This window comes from Bufo gargarizans, chromosome 6 (genome assembly GCF_014858855.1).
Source record: "Bufo gargarizans isolate SCDJY-AF-19 chromosome 6, ASM1485885v1, whole genome shotgun sequence".
Taxonomy (NCBI): Eukaryota; Metazoa; Chordata; class Amphibia; order Anura; family Bufonidae; genus Bufo; species Bufo gargarizans.
The window spans coordinates 89,529,964-89,553,369 of NC_058085.1; the positions used below are offsets into that span (position 1 = coordinate 89,529,964).

Genomic DNA, 23,406 nt, shown 5'->3' on the forward strand with positions numbered 1-23,406 from the left:
TTTTATTTTTTGGACGATTGTCCTAGGCAGGGTCTTATTTTTTGCGGGATGAGATGATGGTTTGATTGGTACAATTTTAGGGTGCGTATGACTTTTTGATCGCTTGGTATTACATTTTTTGTGATGTAAGGTGACAAAAAAATTGCTTTTTTTAAGGCGCCAATAGATTAAAGACCTCCCCTTCCCCCGTAGTGCCCATATGTATAATGCCCTCGGTTTTATTTTAATATATAATGACCCCTCTGTATTATTAGTAATATTATAATGTCCCCCAGTGGATTATTATTGTAATAATTAAGGCCCCCTCTGTATTATTGTAATAATTATGGCCCCCTCTGTATTATTGTAATAATTATGGCCCTCTCTGTATTATTGTAATAATTATGGCCCCCTCTGTATTATTGTAATAATTATGGCCCCTCTGTATTATTATTGTAATAATTATGGCCCCCTCTGTATTATTATAATAATTATGGCCTGTCTATATTATTATTGTAATAATTATGGCCCCCTCTGTATTATTATTGTAATAATTATGGCCCCTCTGTATTATTATTGCAAAAATTATGGACCCATTCTTTCTATATGTGATTGCCTCCTTTGTACAATGTCCCCCACCCCCATAGTGCCCACAGTCCATTGCCCCCATTCTTTCTATATATGATTTCCTCCTTTGTATAATGCCTCCCAGCCCCATAGTGACCCCATTCTTTCTATATATTATTGCCTCATTTGTATAATGTCCCCCAGCCCCATAGTGCCCCAGTCCATGGCCCCCATTCTTTCTATATATGATTGCCTCCATTGTATAATGTCCCCCAGTCCATGGCCCCCATTCTTTCTATATATGATTTCCTCCTTTGTATAATGTCCCCCACCCCATAGTGCCCCCAGTCCATGACCTGCCTATTAAAAAAAAATAAAAAAAGAATACTCACCTCTCTTCCTTACTCCGTCACCACTTATGGCCTGTCTTCAAGTGTCCCGGCGCAGGCGGTCACGAACACATCACCGTGACCTCCTGCGCCATGTCATCACATAGGCTGAAGCCTATGAGGCTGAACGGAGGGGACGGGAGCCTCAGGCTCCCATGACCCACATTGAAAGTCCTCCTGCCTGGCGCCAACCTGTATTGTAATGCATTCGCTGTCAGCTTTTATGCTGACAGCCTGCCTATGAGACCCAGCCTATGGAAGGCATCGGGCTGCCTTCTCTGCCACTAGGTCCCCATCACAGCAGCGCGGGGACCCTCCGCATGCCGCAGTCAGCTTTGACCGCGGCATACAAGGGGTTAACACACCAGCATCAGTGTTTTCACCAATGCCGGCGTATGCAGTCAGTAACTGCCGAGTCCGTGCCACTGATCAGGCGGGCACAGCTCCTGCACCTGCCCGATCAGCCCGCTGTACCTGTACGGCGCTGGTCCTTAACCTTCTCCGGACCGCCGTACGCAGGATTGCGTCCTGCCGGCGGCCCTGCTCTTCTGGGTGGACGCATATACGCGTCCTCCCGCGAGAGCGGAGATTTCCTGTGAACGCGCGCACGCAGGCGCGCGCGCTCACAGGAACGGAAGGTAAGAGAGTGGATCTCCAGCCTGCCAGCGGCGATCGTTCGCTGGCAGGCTGGAGATGTGATTTTTTTTAACCCCTATAGACCCAGATAACAGCGTCTAATATACCTGCTACCTGGTCCTCTGGTGGTCCCTTTTGTTTGGATCGACCACCAGAGGACTCAGGCAGCTCACTAAAGTAGCACCAAACACCACTACACTACACTCCCCCCTGTCACTTATTAACCCTTTATGAACCACTGATCACCCCATATAGACTCCCTGATCACCCCCCTGTCATTGATCACCCCCCTGTAAGGCTCCATTCAGCTGTCCGTATGATTTTTACGGATCCACGGATACATGGATCGGATCCGCAAAACGCATACGGACGTCTGAATGGAGCCTTACAGGGGGGTGAACAATGACAAGGGCGTGATCACCCATATAGACTTCCTGATCACTTCCCTGTCATTGATCACCCCCCTGTAAGGCTCCATTCAAACGTCCGTATGATTTTTACGGATCCATGGATACATGGATCGGATCCGCAAAACACATGCGGACGTCTGAATGGAGCCTTACAGGGGGGTGATCAATGACAGAGGGGTGATCACCCATATACACTCCCTGATCACCCCCTGTCATTGATCACCCCCCTGTAAGGCTCCATTCAGACGTCCGCATGATTTTTACGGATCCATGGATACATGGATCGGATCCGCAAAACATGTGGACGTCTGAATGGAGCCTTACAGGGGGGTGATCAATGACAGGGGGTGATCAGGGAGTGTATATGGGTGATCACCCTTTTGTCATTGATCACCCCCCTGTAAGGCTCCATTCAGACGTCCGCATGATTTTTACGGATCCATGGATACATGGATCGGATCCGCAAAACACATGCGGACGTCTGAATGGAGCCTTACAGGGGGGTGATCAATGACAGAGGGGTGATCACCCATATACACTCCCTGATCACCCCCTGTCATTGATCACCCCCCTGTAAGGCTCCATTCAGACGTCCGCATGATTTTTACGGATCCATGGATCGGATCCGCAAAACACATGCGGACGTCTGAATGGAGCCTTACAGGGGGGTGATCAATGACAAGGGGGTGATCACCCATATACACTCCCTGATCACCCCCTGTCATTGATCACCCCCCTGTAAGGCTCCATTCAGACGTCCGCACGATTTTTACAGATCCATGGATACATGGATCGGATCCGCAAAACACATGCGGACGTCTGAATGGAGCCTTACAGGGGGGTGATCAATGACAGAGGGGTGATCACCCATATACACTCCCTGATCACCCCCTGTCATTGATCACCCCCCTGTAAGGCTCCATTCAGACATCCGCATGATTTTTACGGATCCATGGATACATGGATCGGATCCGCAAAACACATGCGGACGTCTGAATGGAGCCTTACAGGGGGGTGATCAATGACAAGGGGGTGATCACCCATATACACTCCCTGATCACCCCCTGTCATTGATCACCCCCCTGTCATTGATCACCCCCCTGTAAGGCTCCATTCAGACGTCCGCATGTGTTTTGCGGATCCGATCCATGTATCCATGGATCCGTAAAAATCATACGGACGTCTGAATGGAGCCTTACAGGGAGGGTGATCAATGACAGGGGGGTGATCAGGGAGTCTATATGGGTGATCACCCCCCTGTCATTGATCACCCCCCTGTCATTGATCACCCCCCCTGTAAGGCTCCATTCAGACATTTTTTTGGCCCAAGTTAGCGGAAATATATACTTTTTTTTTGTTTGTTTTTTCTTACTAAGTCTCATATTCCACTAACTTGTGTCAAAAAATAAAATCTCACATGAACTCGCCATACCCCTCACGGAATCCAAATGCGTAAACATTTTTAGACATTTATATTCCAGACTTCTTCTCACGCTTTAGGGCCCCTAAAAAGCCAGGGCAGTATAAATACCCCACATGTGACCCCATTTCGGAAAGAAGACACCCCAAGGTATTCGCTGAGGGGCATATTGAGTCCATGAAAGATTTACATTTTTGTCCTAAGTTAGCGGAAAGTGAGACTTTGTGAGAAAAAAACTTAAAAAAAATCTATTTCTGCTAACTTATGCAAAAAAAAATAATTCTATGAACTCGCCAGGCCCCTCATTGAATACCTTGGGGTGTCTTCTTTCCAAAGTGGGGTCACATGTGGGGTATTTATACTGCCCTGGCTTTTTAGGGGCCGAAAGTGTGAGAAGAAGTCTGGGATCCAAATGTCTAAAAATGCCCACCTAAAAGGAATTTGGGCACCTTTGCGCATCTAGGCTGCAAAAAAGTGTCACACATGTGGTATCGCCGTACTCAGGAGAAGTTGGGGAATGTGTTTTGGGGTGTCATTTTACATATACCCATGCTGGGTGAGAAAAATATCTTGGTCAAATGCCAACTTTGTATAAAAAAATGGGAAAAGTTGTCTTTTGCCAGGATATTTCTCTCACCCAGCATGGGTATATGTAAAATTACACCCAAAACACATTCCCCAACTTCTCCTGAGTACGGCGATACCAGATGTGTGACACTTTTTTGCAGCCAAGGTGGGCAAAGGGGCACATATTCCAAAGTGCACCTTTCGGATTTCGCAGGCCATTTTTTACAGATTTTGATTGCAAGGTACTTCTCACACATTTGGGCCCCTAAATTTCCAGGGCAGTATAACTACGCCACAAGTGACCCCATTTTGGAAAGAAGACACCCCAAGGTATTCCGAAATACAGACGAGCAACCGCTTTGAGGCATTTACCAATTATGAGACAGATGAGGAAGAAATAGCCCCATCAAACGAAGTGAAGAAGAGACAAGACAAACAAAACTCAATCGAATACAATGAAGCAGAAGATAAAAAATCCAACACCGACGGAAACAATATCAGGAAAGAAAAATCGAGAACAACAAATCAAACGATGGCAACAAGAAACACAGAACGAAATAAACCTCAAGAACAGGAGAGAGGACGCAATGAACAGAGGGAAAAAAGAACAACAGTAAAAAAAACTGTGAAGCAGGATTTTTTCCTGGGAAGAAAAAATATAAAAGGGGCAATAGAGGAGGGAAACTCGTCCAAAAGAAAAAACTAAAACAAAAAAATACCAAATTAGGGACAGGACAAAAAAATTTCAACCTCAGCAGACATATATTAACAAAGGGAGAACAAGATATCCTGGAAAAGGGTTTAAAGTTTGCACCCAGCACATTGTTTAATAAATTTGAAGCATTCATAGGGGTGCGAAAATTCATGAGAAGATTGGCCCTAAAGAAATACTTTATAAAAAAACAACAAAAAATCAATTACAATAAGGAAAATATCAACAAAACCAGCCAATCAAACAAAGCAGTAACAACAGAAGATAACTACATAGACAAAGAATACAAGCATACTGACCTAAAAGGAAAATCCAAATATCACCCGGTGCAAGAATATTCCCAGGCACTCAACAGCTTTATGAATATGGTCACCAAGGACATACGTAAAATCAGAAGTCCTAAAAAACAACAAAAAAGCAAGAAGCACCTAGGAAACATATCCCATGCAGAACGGGAGGCACTAACTAAAATACAGGAAAACCAAAAAATCATCCTAAGACCCGCTGACAAAGGTGGGGGCATCATAATATTGGACAAAGACAAATATCTACAGGAGGCATATAAATTACTGGGAGACAAGAAAACATACAAAATACAAAAAAATGACCCAACAGAAGAGTTCAAAAAGGAACTAAGTGAACTGGTGAAAAAAGGTAGAACAGAAACCATTCTGAACATCAAAGAGGCCGAATATATAGCATTAAAACAACCCAGAATTGCGGCATTTTACCACAACCCGAAGATACACAAAGATACAGCAGATCCCCCGGGAAGACTTATAGTATCAGGAGTGGAGTGTCTGACAAGCAACTTGTCAGAATACATAGATCACTTCCTGCAACCATGCGTAGACACACTACCAACACACCTAAAAGACACCCAACATATCCTGAACATCTTAAATCAAGTAAAATGGGAACAAAATTACATCCTAGGTACACTGGATGTAAAATCCCTATATATCATCATAGAAAATGAAAAAGGGTGCGAAGCAGTCAAGATATGTCTACAAAACCAGGGAATCCTGGCGGATAAACAAATAAATTACATCTGTGAATGTATCATGTTCATCCTGAAGAGAAACTACTTTCTCTTTGAGGACAAGTTTTACATCCAGCAGTGGGGGACCGCGATGGGGACGAGATTCGCACCGGGGTTCGCGAACATATACGTAGGCCAGTGGGAGTATGAAGTCATCTATACCCATGGCCAACTCCGGTCGAATCTCGTCCTATGGAAACGCTTCATAGATGATATTGTATTCATCTGGGCAGGAGAAGAGGAAGAACTGAACATATTCTGCAAGGAAATCAACAATAATAAATACCATCTGGAATTCACACCACTATTTAGTACTACCACAATTAATTTTCTTGATCTAACCATCTACATAGAAGACGGTAAAATACAAACAAAGACATACAACAAACCTACAGACATAAATAGTTTCATCTCCCGTGAAAGCTGCCACCTCCCACAGTGGCTGGAAAATATTCCAAAGGGGCAATTTATGAGAATCAAACGTAATTGTACAAAAGAAAAGGAATATGAAGCAGAGGCAGACAAAATGCTGAAAAAATTTGAAGACAGAGGTTATGACATGGAAAAATTACTAGCACAGAAAAAACTAATAGGAACCCTTGACAGACAGGAACTAATTAATAAAAAGAAAACACCAGAAGACAGTAAAGTAAAAGCAGAAGCCTTTGAAATACCACCCATCATCACACAATATAATAGCCAAGCAGGAATATTGAGAAAGATAATCAAAAGACACTGGGAAACTCTGAAGGAGGATAAAATAATAGGAGACCTGATTCCCAAAAACCCAAAATTTATTTATAGAAAAGCTAAAAATGTGGGAAGCATAATAGCCCCAACTAACAAATGCTTGAGTAAAAATGACAATCAAATATCAAATACAATTCTAGGACAGAAACCGCAGGGAGGTTTCTTTCCATGCGGCAATTGCGGTATATGCAAGAAACTAAAAATAAATAGAAAACAGCACATAAAGTTGGAAATACGTAATGAATGGACAGGGGACACAGAAACACACAAAATAAAGGATTATATTACCTGCAAAAGTCAGGGCGTAATATACGCAATAACATGTCCGTGTAAAAAAACATACATAGGACGCACAAAAAGAACTATAAGCAAAAGAATAGGGGAACACATCTACAACATAGGAAGAAAATATGAGGGTCACCCGCTCTCCAGACATTACAAAGAGAAACACGGAGGAAACAATAACGGCACCACTTTTTGTGGTATTGAAATAGTCAAAAAAGACAAAAGAGGAGGAGATTATATAAAGAAAATGTCTAGGACAGAAAGCCGCTGGATATTTAACTTAAATACTCTAGCACCCTCAGGACTAAACTCAGAAATAGAATTATTCGCTTTCCAATAGACATCAAACCAGAATACCGGCAAGGAAGGGGTTAAGAATGGGAGGAGATACGGACCTTGAAAAGCAGCACCAGGAACCAGAACAGCTATCCCTGACGAAGATTAGCGATCTAATCGAAACGCGTTGGAGTATTTTTGGTCCTCCTGGTCCACCGTAGCTACCACCGTGACGTCACGCAGCACTCCGTGCAAGCGTGTACGAGCGGCATTTTCAAACCACGAGCTGTGCCACCGGCCGGGGCAAGCTCTGCATTTTATATTTTATATAACTAATAAATAACCATTAGGGTTAACCCCCCAAACCCTTCCCCATCCTGGACGGCACCTAAAAGAAGAAAAAACAGAGAAAAAAGAAAAAGCAAGAAGGACACAGAGGAACAGGCTCCGCAGCTGTAACATCCAGGATAAGGTATTCCATTACTCTGGGAGTCACTGTATCATATACTGTGGGCCTTTACAAGTACTGAACAGGCAGGGAGAGAGGAGAAAAAGGGGGTATACGTCGCGCAGTATCGAATACATACACATTGATTTTGTAATTGTTTATCCTGTCCACGGTTTGAACACAGACCAAAATGTCTTCGGTCACAGTTTATTTCAGTTGATAAATAAAGTGCTGTATGCTCCGAGGTAAGAGAAATGGGTCTTACCTTAACCTGGATAGTAGTTTCAAATCAAGATGACTCACATTTGTTTGACTCCTATGGTGAGCGTGGTCCCGCGTTTGATGAAGCTGAACGCCGAGGTGGCGCGGTCTATGGCGTACTGCTGGCTTGGTTTGTACCAGGTTGCCTGTATCACGGAATACGCCGCGTCTCACGTGGTCTATGACGTACCTCTGGTCCGAGACTACAACGAGGTATCGTGGGAACTAGCGTGCTTCTGATCTGTGGTTGATGACAAACAATCGCGAGACCTATGCTCAGCGGATCCTATATGGAGAAAATTTTCACTGGAGCGCTCCAGATTTTAAGACAGATTGTTCACAGGGTTTATATCATCTGTAACAGGCCTTGGTCAAAATGGGAGTATATCAGCTGGTTACGCCAAACGCGTTTCGGGGACCTCTTACCCCTTCCTCAGTGGCAGCATTTATTTTTAATATTTGTCTGTATGGGTGATACCGTTTTCCTGGCCTAGAGCACCTGGTCCCTATTTGCACAGGAGTGAGCTATTCCTATTACACTTTTCTCAAATTTACAGAACATGCCGACAACTTTGAAGATGTTAGTTTTTTTTTTATTGTGAAGCAAACAACAAATAGGACTAAATAACAGGAAAAGTCACCCCCCTAAAGTCAATACTTTGTAGAGCCACCTTTTGCAGCAATCACAACTCCAAGCCACTTTGGATAAGTCTCTATGAGCAGTTGCCACATCTTACCACTGGGATCTTTGCCCATTCCTCGTTGTATAACTGCTCCAGCTCCTTCAAGTTGGATCGTTTGCGCTTGTGAACAGCAATCTTTAAGTCTGACCACAGATTTTCTTTTTGTATAAAAAAATTGGAAAAGTTGTCTTTTGCCAAGATATTTTTCTCACCCAGCATGGGTATATGTAAAATGACACCCCAAAACACATTCCCCAACTTCTCCTGAGTACGGCAATACCAGATGTGTGACACTTTTTTGCAGCCAAGGTGGGCAAAGGGACCCATATTCCAAAGTGCATCTTTCGGATTTCGCAGGCCATTTTTTACAGATTTTGATTGCAAAGTTCTTCTCACACATTTGGGCCCCTAAATTGCCAGGGCAGTATAACTACGCCACAAGTGACCCCATTTTGGAAAGAAGACACCCCAAGGTATTCCGTGAGGGGCATGGCGAGTTCCTAGAATTTTTTATTTTTTGTCGCAAGTTAGTGGAATATGAGACTTTGTAAGAAAAAAAATAATTTAAATAAAAATCATCATTTTCCGCTAAATTGTGACAAAAAATAAAAAGTTCTATGAACTCACTATGCCCATCAGCGAATACCTTGGGGTGTCTTCTTTCCGAAATGGGGTCATTTGTGGGGTTTTCCTACTGTCTGGGCATTGTAGAACCTCAGGAAACATGACAGGTGCTCAGAAAGTCAGAGCTGCTTCAAAAAGCGGAAATTCACATGAAGCTATTCCTATTACACTTTTCTCAAATTTACAGAACATGCCCACAACTTTGAAGATGTTAGTTTTTTTTTTATTGTGAAGCAAACAACAAATAGGACTAAATAACTGAAAAAGTCACCCCCCCTAAAGTCAATACTTTGTAGAGCCACCTTTTGCAGCAATCACAGCTCCAAGCCACTTTGGATAAGTCTCTATGAGCAGTTGCCACGTCTTACCACTGGGATCTTTCCCCATTCCTCGTTGTATAACTGCTCCAGCTCCTTCAAGTTGGATGGTTTGCGCTTGTGAACAGCAATCTTTAAGTCTGACCACAGTGTTGCTTTAGCAGTGTGTTTGAGGTCATTGTCCTGCTGGAAGGTGAACCTCCGTCCTAGCCTCAGATCACACACAGAGTGGTACAGGTTTTGCTCAAGAATATCCCTGTATTTAGCACCATCCATCTTTCCCTCATCTCTGACCAGTTTCCCAGTCCCAGCTGCTGAAAAACATGCTGCCACCACCATGTTTCACTATGGGGATGGTGTTCTTTGGGTGATGTGATGTGTTGGGTTTGCACCAGACATAGCGTTTTCTTTGATGGCCGAAAAGTTGAATTTTAGTCTCATCAGACCAGAGCACCTTCCTCCATACATTTTGGGAGTCTCCCACTTGCCTTTTCACAAACTCACAACGTGCCTTATTGTTTTTAGGTAAAAGTAATGGCTTTCTTCTGGCCACTCTGCCATAAAACCCAACTCTATGGAGCGTACGGCTTATTGTCGTCCTATGTACAGATACTCCAGTCGTTGCTGTGGAACTCTGCAACTCCTCCAGGGTTACCTTAGGTCTCTGTGCTGCCGATCTGATTAATGCCCTCCTTGCCCAGTCCGTGCGTTTTGGTGGGCAGCCGTCTCTTGGCGGGTTTGCTGTTGTGCCATGTTCTTTCCATTTGGTTATGACATATTTGATGGGCTCCTGGGGATCATCAAAGATTTGGATATTTTTTTATAACCTAACACTGACTTGTACTTCTCAACAACATTGTCCCTTAGGCTACTTTCACACTTGCGTTCAGAGCGGATCCGCTCATATAATGCAGACGATGGGATCCGTTCAGAACGGATCCGTCTGCATTATATTGTAGAAAATATTCTAAGTGTGAAAGTAGCTTCAGACGGATCCGTCCAGACTTTACATTGAAAGTCAATGGGGGACGGATCCGTTTGAAAATTGAGCCATACTGTGTCAACTTCAAACGGATCCGTCCCCATTGACTTACATTGTAAGTCTGGACGGATCCGTTTGCCTCCGCACGGCCAGGCGGACACCCGAACGCTGCAAGCAGATTTCGGGTGTCCGCCTGCTGAGCGGAACGGAGGCCAAATGCTGCCAGACTGATGCATTCTGAGCAGATCCGCGTCCACTCAGAATGCATTAGGGCAGTACGGATGCGTTTGGGGCCGCTTGTGAGAGCCTTTAAACGGAACTCACAAGCGGAGCCCCGAACGCTAGTGTGAAAGTAGCCTTACTTGTTTGCAGAGTTCCTTTGTCTTCATGGCAGTGTTTTGTTAGGTCCCTTAACACGGGCGAGAATTCCGCGCGGGTGCAATTCGTGAGGTGAACGCATTGCACCCGCACTGAATCTGAACCCATTCACTTCAATGGGGCTGTGCACATAAGCGGTGATTTTAATGCATCACTTGTGTGTTGCGTGAAAATCGCAGCAAGCTCTATATTGTGTGTTTTTGGGGCAAGCATCCGCAAGCAAGTGCGGATGCGGTGCGATTTTCATGCATGGTTGCTAGGTCAGGATCGGGAAGGGGAGCCGATCTTTATTATTTTTCCTTGTAACATGGTTATAAGGGAAAATAATAGCATTCTTAATACAGAATGCGAAGTAAATTAGGGATGATGGGGTTAAAAAAATAAAAATAAAAAACTCACCTCATGCACTTGTTCGGGCAGCCCGGACCATGTGATGAGCGCACTGACGTCACCAAAGGTCCTTTTCTCCCAGGTTCTCAAACAAGAAGAAAGAAGACAAGCCGGGCTGAGCGAACAAGTGGATGAGGTGAGTTTTAAATTGTTTTTTTTTTTAACCCCTCCATCCCTAATTTACTTAGCATTCTGTATTAAGAATGCTATTATTTTTCCTTATAACCATGTTATAAGGAAAAATATTAAAATCTACAGAATACCTAACCCAAACCCGAACTTCAGTGAAGAAGTCCGGGTTTGGGTACCACGTTCAGTTTTTTCACTCACGCGCAACGCAATCGCATACAAAACTCACCCCACTCGCAGGCAAAATCGTAGGATTTTCCCGCGACACACCCGCATCCTATCCGGCCCTCACACGCGACGCCCGTGTGAAACAGGCCTTAGTGATGCCTCTTGCTTAGGTGCTGCAGCCTTTGGGGCCTTTCAAATAAGGTGTGTATGTGTAATGACAGATCATGTGACACTTGCACATAGGTGGACATCATTCCACTCAGGGGGTGAATACATACGCACATGCCAATTTTCTGTTTTCTATTTCTAAACAATAGTTTTATTTTTATATTTTTCCCATTTCACTTCACCAACTTAGACTATTGTGTTCTGATCCATCACATAAAATTCAGATTAACAAAACATTGAACTGTAATGTACAGTACAGACCAAAGGTTTGGACACACCTTCTCATTCAAAGAGTTTTCTTTATTTTCATGACTATGAAAATTGTAGATTCACACTGAAGGCATCAAAACTATCAATTAAAAAAGTGTGAAACAACTGAAAATATGTCATATTCTAGGTTCTTCAAAGTAGCCACCTTTTGCTTTGATTACTGCTTTGCACACTCTTGGCATTCTCTTGATGAGCTTCAAGAGGTAGTCACCTGAAATGGTTTTCACTTCACAGGTGTGCCCTGTCAGGTTTAATAAGTGGGATTTCTTGCCTTATACATGGGGTTGGGACCATCAGTTGCGTTGTGGAGAAGTCAGGTGGATACACAGCTGATAGTCCTACTGAATAGACTGTTAGAATTTGTATTATGGAAAGAAAAAAGCAGCTAAGAAAAGAAAAACAAGTGGCCATCATTACTTTAAGAAATGAAGGTCAGTCAGTCCGAAAAATTGGGAAAACTTTGAAAGTGTCCCCAAGTGCAGTCACAAAAACCAAGAGTCACCTCTGCTGCGGAGGATACGTTCATCCGAGTCACCAGCCTCAGAAATCGCAGGTTAACAGCAGCTCAGATTAGAGACCAGGTCAATGCCACACAGAGTTCTAGCAGCAGACACATCTGTAGAACAACTGTTAAGAGGAGACTGTGTGAATCAGGCCTCCATGGTAGAATATCTGCTAGGAAACCACTGCTAAGGACAGGCAACAAGCAGAAGAGACTTGTTTGGGCTAAAGAACACAAGGAATGGACATTAGACCAGTGGAAATCTGTGCTTTGGTCTGATGAGTCCAAATTTGAGATCTTTGGTTCCAACCACCGTGTCTTTGTGCGACACAGAAAAGGTGAACGGATGGACTCTACATGCCTGGTTCCCACCGTGAAGCATGGAGGAGGAGGTGTGATGGTGTGGGGTGCTTTGCTGGTGACACTGTTGGGGATTTATTCAAAATTGAACGCATACTGAACCAGCATGGCTACCACAGCATCTTGCAGCGGCATGCTATTCCATCCGGGTTGTGTTTAGTTGGACCATCATTTATTTTTCAACAGGACAATGACCCCAAACACACCTCCAGGCTGTGTAAGGGCTATTTGACCATGAAGGAGAGTGATGGGGTGCTGCGCCAGATGACCTGGCCTCCACAGTCACCGGACCTGAACCCAATCAAGATGGTTTGGGGTGAGCTGGACCGCAGAGTGAAGGCAAAAGGGCCAACAAGTGCTAAGCATCTCTGGGAACTCCTTCAAGACTGTTGGAAGACCATTTCAGGTGACTACCTATTGAAGCGCATCAAGAGAATGCCAAGAGTGTACAAAGCAGTAATCAAAGCAAAAGGTGGCTACTTTGAAGAACCTAGAATATGACATATTTTCAGTTGTTTCACACTTTTTTGTTATGTATATAATTCCACATGTGAATTCATAGTTTTGATGCCTTCAGTGTGAATCTACAAGAAAACTCTTTGAATGAGAAGGTGTGTCCAAACTTTTGGTCTGTACTGTACATTGAGGCTGTAATGTAACAAAATACAAAAAAAATTCAAGGGGGTTAATACTTTTGCAAGGCATTGTATTTCAGTATTGCAATAGGTGAAACTAATATATGAGATAGACTCATTACATGCAAAGCGAGATATTTCAATCCTTTATTTGTTATAATTTGGATGATTATGGCTTACAGCTTATGAAACCCCAGAGTCATGGCCGTAAATGTTGGCACCCCTGAAATTTTTCAAGAAAATGAAGTATTTCTCACAGAAAAGTATTGCAGTAACACATGTTTTGCTATACACATGTTTATTCCTTTTGTGTGTATTGGAACAAAACCAAAAAAGGGAGGATAAAAAGCAAATTGGACATAATGTCACACCAAACTCCAAAAATGGGCTGGACAAAATTATTGGCACCCTTTCAAAATTGTAGATAAATAAGATTGTTTCAAGCATGTGATGCTCCTTTAAACTCACCTGGGGCAAGTAACAGGTGTGGGCAATATAAAAATCCCACATGAAAGCAGATAAAAAGGAGAGAAGTTCACTTAGTCTTTGCATTGTGTGTCTGTGTGCGCCACACTAAGCATGGACAACAGAAAGAGGAGAAGAGAACTGTCTGAGGACTTGAGAACCAAAATTGTGGAAAAATATCAACAATTAACAAGGTTACAAGTCCATCTCCAGAGATCTAGATTTGCCTTTGTCCACAGTGCGCAACATGGTGCCATATGAGCAATACCTTTAACATTTAAATTAAACCAATAGTTAAATAAACACACAACAACTTTTCCAGTGGTGAAATAATGGCCACAGTCCTTTATTAAGGGTTAATCTCCAAACCAATAAATATTCAATTAAAATAATTAAATATTCACTCAATAAATAACCATTAAAATATTACTGTCCCCCCAGAAAAGCTGGGTGACTAACCCCCCTCTAACTCAGGGCCGCGACTAAACAATATTAAGGGCGGGTGATCCGGCAAGCAATTCTGTCGTCTTAAAAATGCATTGAAATGCCGGATCCGTCTTTCCGTCAAAATCCGTCATCTGACAAAACGGATCCGGCATTCCGGTATTTTAAATGCCGGATCCGGCACTAATACATTCCTATCGATAAAAATGTCTTCCGTTTTTTTTCGCATTCGCAGGAGATAAAACCGTAGCATGCTACTATCTGTACGGCACTACTTATAGGGGGCACTAGCTGTATGGCAGTATTTATAGGGGCACTAGCTGTATGGCACTATTTATAGGGTGCACTAGCTGTATGGCACTATTTATAGGGGGCAATAGCTGTATGGTACTATTTATTGAGGGCAGTAGCTGTATGGCACTATTTATAAAGGGCACTAGCAGTATGGCACTATTTATAGGGGGCACTAGCTGTATGGCACTATTTATAGGGGGCAATAGCTGTATGGCAGTATTTATAAGGGGCACTAGCTGTATGGCACTATTTATAGGGGGCACTGGCTGTATGGCACTATTTATAGGGGGCACTGGCTGTATGGCACTATTTATAGGGGGCACTAGCTGTATGGCACTATTTATAGGGGGCAATAGCTGTATGGCACTATTTATAGGGGGCACTAGCTGTATGGCACTATTTATAGGGGGCACTAGCTGTATGGAACTATTTATAGGGGGCACTAGCTGTATGGCACTATTTATAGGGGGCAATAGCTGTATGGCAGTATTTATTTATAGGGAGAAGCAACGATTCTAGGAGAATAACGATAAAATCCAGCATGCAATGAAGCCTACTATGATTTCTGGATGTAAATGCAATATTGTTGAGATCTCGGCCATGCGGGGTACAGTGCCCCCCCCCCAGACCTCCATGGGCCCCATATTATGAATCAGTACAGCCTCCATGTTGTATGGACCGATAATACACGGCAAGCATCCCTGTACTAGCCTTACTCCCGGGCCTGCGGTGTCTGGTACTGATACTAAGCGCTAGATCCAGGGGCAGCAGATGAACAATCATTAATGGGAACACAAACACCGCCACCCGGAACCTTTGCCCGCTGATACGTGACGTCACTCCGCCCCAAGGTCCACCGGCGACAACCAATGACAGCTGGAAGGAGGCGGGTCGCGCGCAAGAACCTTTTCACTCGCGATTGGCTGCGACACTTGTCATTCAAACTGGTCCGTAGACCGGCCCCTCTGTCAGATGACACAGGCCGCGCCCCCTTTTTGCCTTATATGGCTTAGAGCGGGTTATTCTTAAAGGGACCTCGGCTGCACGCCTTCTTTTCGGCTGCTGGCTCACAGGCTTGGCGTGTGGTCTCCTTGCTCTTCATCATGTCTGATAAACTGCCCTACAAAGTCGGTAAGCGCCCGGCGTGAGCTGTGCCCTTCTGTGCTGGGGGTAATGGTGCACTTGCATCGCCTTTGAGGTGTAGAACTACAGCTCCCAGCACTCTGTAATGATTGCGTTGCTTGCTGGGATTTGTAGTTCTTAAGCAGGCCTACCGCTTGCTTTGTTGGGGTAGGGATATAAATAAAGCTTTTTGATGTGCAGCTGTCTGCATTAGGTTAGTCTTATTCCATTGGGGTTATCAGCAATCTACAGCCAACTGGTTGTCAGTAGTCAGCAGTCTTCACATTGCTCCTTTATGGGATGCAGGTCTCATTAAATGGCACCGTGCACCTTGTGCCACTTCTGCTGGGCACCGTTCCCCTCCTTTATGGCAGGTTTAATTGAAGGGATTGGCAGGCTGGTGAAATGGCTGTGATTGCAGCTCTATAGAGAAAGGCACTGATCTGTAGTGAGGTCTGTGGCCCCGGGGTATGGAGAGGTGCAGCCCCTCATGTAATCATGGCTCTGCACTGCTTCATGTGAACAGCACGCTGCATCATGCCCAGCTCGCCACCCAGCAGCCTCCTGGGAGCTGTAGTTTTCTGGGTAGGCTGCTGGCTGGTTATTTTAGGCTTGAGAGACTTCACCTCCCAACATGCATCACAAAGCCGGCTGCCTCCATGAGTTGGCACGTGTTGTAACAGGAGCTGTCAGCAGCCTGGGCGCAGATCTGTGCGCCAGAGTCCACCTCCTGTGCTAGAGATTATCTAAGGGTACTTTCACACTGGTGGTTTTCTTTTCCGGCATAGAGTTCTGTCCTAGGGGCTCAATATCGGAGAAGAACTGATTAGTTTTATCCCCGTGCTTTCTGAGTGGAGAGCGATCCGTTCAGGATGTCTTCAGTTCAGTCACTGAACGGCGTTTTGGACAGAGGAAATACCGCAGCATGCGCACACCTGTGAAAAAAAAAATACTAACCGGATTCGTTTCTCCGGATGACATCCGGAGAGACGGATCCGTTCTTGCAATGCATTTGTGAGACTGATCCGGATCCGTCTACAAATGCTGTCCAGCGACAGAACTGCTTGCCGGATCGCTCTGCCGTAAGTCCGAAAGCAGCAGAGAGTATCCGGTATGGCTTTGGATTACGGCACAGGAGCTTTATCTGCTAGGCTGTGAATGCTGGAGGTGGGGAAACTGCACGGGACCTCCAGATCTTCTAAAAAAGTTGTGTTTGGGGTTAGATAATATTTAATGTGTCAATTTAAAAAAAAAAGTGTTTTATCCTCCTGCAGGCATTGCTTCTGAGTTCTTAGACCATTTTAGTGTGCTGTAGCCTAAGGCTATATTCACACGACCGTGAGGAAAAACAGCTTCTAAAAATTGAGATATATATATATAATTTTTTTTTTTTCTCAGATGCTTTTCTATGAAACTGCCATTAAAAACCATCACCTTCAATGATGTGGATGCTGTCGGCCTGTAAAATAGGACGTGCCCTGTTTTTGCACGGCAGTTATTCCCTGCGTGTGAATAGAACCTTGCGCTGCAGAGTTTTGAAAGCGCAGCAAAATTTGCATGCGGACAGGAAGGCCATTGACCATCTGGGGGTGTTCTAGCGTTAAGGGGTTATCTGGGTTCAGAGCTGAACCCGGACATCACCCTGCTGGCCCCCCTGACATGAGCATCGGAGCATAAAATGCTCTGACGCTCATATCTAGGGAACTGTCTGGGTAAAAATATGGGGGGGGGGGTGATATATCTGGGTTCAGCTCTGAACCTCTTTTGGATAGGACAGCACAAATATGATGATGGATTCCCTTTAAAGGGGCAGTCTGAGATTTTGATATTGATGACCTATCCTCAGGATAAGACATTCGTATCAGATCAGCAGGGTCCGACTTGTGAAGAGTGCGCGGCGCTCCAGTGATGTCATGTTCATCGGTCACGTGGCCTAGGTGCAACTCGTTCCCATTCAAGTGAATGGGGCTGAGCTGTGAGACCAAGCACAGGTGCTATATAATGAACAGCGCTGTGTTTGGTGAGCTGTGAGGAGGCCACGGTACTCAACCAGGGTGCTGCAGCCTCCTCAAACAGTCCGACACTTGGGACCCCCGCCAATCAAATATTGGTGACCTACCCTGAGAATAGGTAATCAGTGTGAGAATGCTGGCAGACGCCTTTTAAATAAAAGTCCGTTCTAGAGTATGTAGGTAGCTACATTGCCTCTTGCCTTCGTTCATGACTGATTTTAATATTTGAGGAGGATAGCCCTAAGAGCCCAGAACCTGTGCGCCCTGTTCTCAGGCTGCATTATTCAGATTATTACATAAATGCTAGTGGCTCGTCACACCATGCAAGAGGTTTGCTCAGTAGCATGTGATTTACCGCTACAGGCAATATGACACATGCGGTATAGCCAGAAGCGTTATAAGACGGATTCATGCACTATTGAGAGATGTAATTTATATTCATGACCTGTCTGTTAAGTAGATCGTTAAAATGACGCTCCACAATCTTTATATTGATTGCAGTGCTGCAGTAACCACTCCACCATGGATCGTGCTGATTAGTAGGGGGTTATGGGAGTTGGACCCCCCCTCCTCCCCCCAATCTTATATTAATGACCCATCTAAGCATAAACTGTTGGTGTAAAAATCCTGGGGACCGCTAGGTCTTGTTGGACTACTACCAATCATCAGTGACATGGCGGTGGTACTTGGTATTGGCCTCCCTTGGCTTTTTCCCAAAACAGCGCCCCCCCTGACCTTGTGCTGCACCTGCATCAAGCTTACAACAGAACCAGACGGCGCGCATCACTGTGCACATGAGATGATTCACTCGCTCTGGATTATTGCCCTGCCAGGTCAAGTCCGCAGCTTTCTGTGCCCCGGGCTGTTGATTCTAATCTTGACTCTGGTTCATGTGGACAGCACAAAGACAGGCTGCAAAAAAACAAGCTGAAAAGTCGCTTAACCTGTTCTTGCCCTGACTTTTTATTGTTTTAAAACTTTTTTTATTGTTTTATCAGCAATAAGAACACGCTCATTGACACTCGGATGTACATGAAATAAAACTGATACACGGATACCATATGTCGTAATGCGTATCAGAGATATTAAACATAATGGACATACTCCACATTCCAGTAATATATCCAAGTATAAGCACGGAAATACCGAACATTCGGATAACATCCACATACATAACAAGCAGTAGTGGACAAACACAGGTAAACAGGGTGGGGTAGAATAAGGGGAAAAAGTAGCGGGGGGGGGGGGTGGTGAAAAGTAAAACCAGTAGTTGATACCTGAGAAATTCCCAATAACTTTGGGACCTTGTCATATTAAGGACAGTCAGATGGTATAAACTCGTACCTCGTAAGTCTCATCCATATGAACTCTGGACTGCTCACCTCCATGCAAGGGCTAGACATTCAAGTATATTTAGTGATGTCCTATCCAAGGCACTCACTGTAGAGTAAAGCGCCTATATGTTCTCCAGGGGTTCCAAATAGCCTCAAATTTGATTGGGGATCCAAGGTCCCAGTGTACTATCTGCTCAAGTCTACATATCTGATCACACTTGACAAACCATTTCTGGATTGGAGGTATTTCCTGTTTCCAGCATGTCGCAATAAGAAGTCTAGCAGAGGCCAGCAGAGCCGTACACAAAATTCTTATATTCTTTGGACCCTTTATATCATTATACAAACCGAACAGGCAAAGTTTTGGAGTCACAGGGACAAGTGTCCCACTTATTTTTGATAATACTCCACATACTGCTTCCCAAAAGGGCGCTATTTGATCACAAGACCACCAAATGTGTGCATGAGTACCCACCTCCCTATTACACCTCCAACACAACGGGCTTGTAGTAGTAGGAAACATACGATGGAGTCTTTGGGGTGTAAAATACCACCTAGTTAGGACTTTATAACTGTTTTCTTGTACCTTGACACACCTGGACACCCTAGTCGGGGAGAGCAAAGCGAGTTTCCTCTCAGCAGTTGAAAATTTGATTTGTAAGTCTACCTCCCATTGTTGAAGAAAGGTTGGGCTATCTATTTTAGACTCGGACATTAAAATCTCATATAGTTTAGATAATTTCCCTGTGGGATCTTTAATCTGCGTGACTAACTTCTCGAATGAGGAGTGGACTATTACCGTAGGTAGACGCGTTAGATACTGTTTTAAATATCTGATACAATAGTTGATATGGAACGGGGAACAATCTTTCATCAGCGGGTGTTTATAAAGATCGAATGCTGACGGGATATCATTATCCGGGCAAATAGCCAACAACGGAGATACCCCTTGCTTCACACTGTCTGGAAGAGTGTGCAGAAAATCTGCGGATGCTTGAAAAAAGACGTCTCTAATTTGCATTAGTATCAGGAAATTAGGTATCAAAGCAGATCTCCAGTGAGACTTCACCCACACGTTCAGTACGTATTTAGTAATTGAACTTTGGGTTCTAATATTTTTGGAAGCTTGGGGGCCATCCATAAATAAGAATGCTCTCAATGGGACAGACGACATGGCTTGTTCCACCATCAGATCCAACCGATCTGAAAGAGGCCTTAGCCACTCTAAACACCTAAGGCATAACACCGCCTTGTGATAGTGATACACATCTGGAATACCCAAACCACCGTGGATAGGGTGTCGTGTAATCTGTTTAAAAGGTAAGCGCGCCCTTCCTCCACCCCAAAGGAATCTCAACATAATATCTTGTATTTTTTTGAAAAATGATTTGGGGATAGGAATCGGGAGAGTCTGAATATAATACAAGATAGTAGGTAAAAGGATAGTTTTGATTAGAGTCCTGCGCCCGAACCAGGAAACATATGGGATATCCCATGATCTAATAATGTCTTCCAAACGTTTCGGGAGGGGTACAAAGTTTTCGTGATATAACCTGGAGAAATCCGGCGTGAGTTTTATCCCTAAAAAAGTAATATGAGTTGTTAACCACACAAATGGTGTGGTCGACTTAAGAACCTCCAAATCTCCGGGCGCTACCGACATATATAGTACCACTGACTTGGCCAGGTTAACTGAAAAATTTGACAGGTCAGAAAAGGTTTTAAGTGTCGACATGATGGCTGGAAAGGCAATTATAGGGTTGGATACCAACAGCAGTACGTCATCAGCAAAGGCCGCCGTCTGATGGACCGATGATCCCACTGATAGTCCAGCTATCTCCCCATGTTGTCGAAAAGATTGCAGAAGAGTCTCAATAACCAGCACAAACAACAATGGAGAGAGAGGGCATCCTTGTCTCGTACCATTGGATATTCTAAACACAGGAGATAGCGTACCATTAACCAGGATCCTCGCAGTGGGCGAGTTATACATTGCCATGACAGCTGCTATAAAGGAATCCGGTATGCCAAATTTCGTCAAGGCTTTGGTCATAAACAACCAGTCCACCCTATCGAATGCCTTTTCCGCATCCATACTAAGAATCGCTAAGGGGATGTTTTGCGTTTTCGCCCATTGCATAAGGTGAACAATCCGAATAACATTGCTCCTTCCTTCCCTAGTGGGTATGAATCCTACCTGTTCGGGGGATATAAGTTCTGGTAAAAACTTTTTCAGCCTATTAGCTAGTAGTTTGGCGTACAATTTTAAATCATTGTTGAGTAAAGAGATTGGCCTATAACTGGCACATAACGAGTGGTCCTTTTCAGGTTTGGGTATAATAGTCACTTGGGCTGATAACATATCTCTTGTAAAGTCAGCCCCGTCTCTCACCGCGTTGCAGACTCTCAACAGATATGGTAGCAGAGTATCCTTAAAATTTACATAATAGCTCACTGGTAAGCCATCCGGTCCAGGGCTCTTATGGAGGGGGGATTCTTTTAAGCGCTTTTTGTAATTCTTCCAGAGTAAAACTAGCATGTAAGCCAGCTGCCTGCTCTACCCTGAGGGACGGTAGTTGTATGTTATTTAACCAATCGTCTATCAAACGACTTCTGTCCGAACGTTGTGTAGGGGACTGATCCTCCCGCAGATTGTAAAGTTTACTGTAAAACTTACAAAATTGTTCAGCAATCAGGTCCGTTTTACTAACCATCTGTGCAGTTGTAGTTTTAATATGAGACATGAAAGACTTCACTTTCTTTTTCTTCACTTGAGATAGTAGTAATTTTGACGCTTTGTTGCCATGAGCGTAGTATTTACTCTGAGTGGATAAAAATAATTTGGCCGTTTTGGTATTCAGTATATTCTTTAGCTCTGAACGCAAGGTGTCCAGGTGTGCCAAGACGTCCCCCTTTAAGTGTGATTTATGTTGATTTTCCAGTTTGGCAATCTCTGCTGTGAGTTCCATGCCCTGACTTTTTAGAGCAAATATCAGCTGATGGGTAGAGAGAGACATTGCACCTACAAGTGGGTGAAATAAGGATGTTGAAGTAAATGCCTATTGGCATCGGTAACATCCCATCCAGTCCACCCAGGCAGAGCAATCAAACCCTAGATGTCCGTAAATCATGTACCATGAGAAATCTGAGGGACCTGACCTCTTTCTGATTGCCAGTAAATGTAAGACTATGGCTAAGAAGAAAAGCTAAGATTCTTGTGTTTCTGTAGCTGACATCACCTTGGCCGAATGGGGGCGGAAAGCAATTGAGATTGCCGAAAATGAGATGCCCGGACTGATGAAGATGAGGGAGATGTATTCTGCGACCAAGCCTTTGAAGGGAGCCAGGATCGCTGGATGCCTGCACATGACTCTCCAGACGGCTGTCCTGATAGAGACCCTGACGGCGCTGGGAGCGGAGGTACGTGATGGCTGCCTGTCTCCAGTTTAGCACAGAGGTGGAGATCTTACCTGGTCTCTGGCTGAGACCTGCAGAACATTTCTGTCTATGTAAGGGATGTCGTCTTGTATAAATGTACCCTGTATTCTTTCTCCAGGTGCAGTGGTCCAGCTGTAACATCTTTTCTACCCAAGATCATGCTGCTGCAGCCATTGCCAAAGCTGGTGTGCCAGGTGAGTGGTACTGAATCGCCAGTCTCCATGTAGACTGCTATAGGATCTCTTAGGCTATGCTCACAATGCTTGTCTACTTTCAGGAGAAGACCGGACAACTTTTGGAAGGTGCCTGCAATAAAGAATAGATGATCACTTACCTGGCAGATCCTGCACCGCTGCAATGGTTCTCCTGGGCTGGACTGTTTGCCCAGTTGCAGCAGTGAAATTGCATTGACAACATGTGACTACTGCAGCGAATCACTGGCCTCAGTGGTGCACTGCTGCAGCCATATTCAGTCTGGCCTGGGAGAACCGTAGCGACTGTGGGATCTGCTAGGTGATCATTTTATACTTTTATTGCAGGAACATCTCAAGTGTTGTCTGGATTCCTCCTGAAACAAGTCTGCAGCATACTTCCTTCTGTAAAATGGCCATTTTACTTGGCGCAATACCAATTGCTTTCAATAGGAAAGAAACTCTAATACGGCCACCTTTCTTGTGCAGACGTTTTTGAGTAAGCTGGAGAAATGGTATGCTACTACTACTTTTAAGCGTGCTTTAGGCTAGTTTCACACTAGCGTTCGTCGGTCTGCTCGTGAGCTCCGTTTGAAGGAGCTCACGAGCGGACCCGAACGCCTCCGTCCAGCCCTGATGCAGTCTGAATGGAGCGGATCCGCTCAGACTGCATCAGTCTGGCGGCGTTCAGCCTCCGCTCCGCTCGCCTCCGCACGGCCAGGCGGGCAGCTGAACGCTGCTTGCAGCGTTCAGCTGTC

The 23,406-nt window shown here is 44.4% G+C and overlaps 1 protein-coding gene across 1 annotated transcript in view; it reads left to right on the plus strand.

The window, feature by feature from the left end:
- The first annotated feature begins 15,542 nt into the window (after window positions 1–15,542).
- AHCY (adenosylhomocysteinase) overlaps window positions 15,543–23,406 on the plus strand; it is a 39,172-nt gene continuing 31,308 nt past the window's right edge. The window contains exons 1-3 of the mRNA XM_044297496.1: window positions 15,543–15,682; window positions 22,249–22,439; window positions 22,576–22,651. Coding sequence (XP_044153431.1) covers window positions 15,655–15,682; window positions 22,249–22,439; window positions 22,576–22,651 — 295 coding nt within the window. The 5' untranslated portion in view covers window positions 15,543–15,654. The remainder of the gene's footprint in view (window positions 15,683–22,248; window positions 22,440–22,575; window positions 22,652–23,406) is intronic.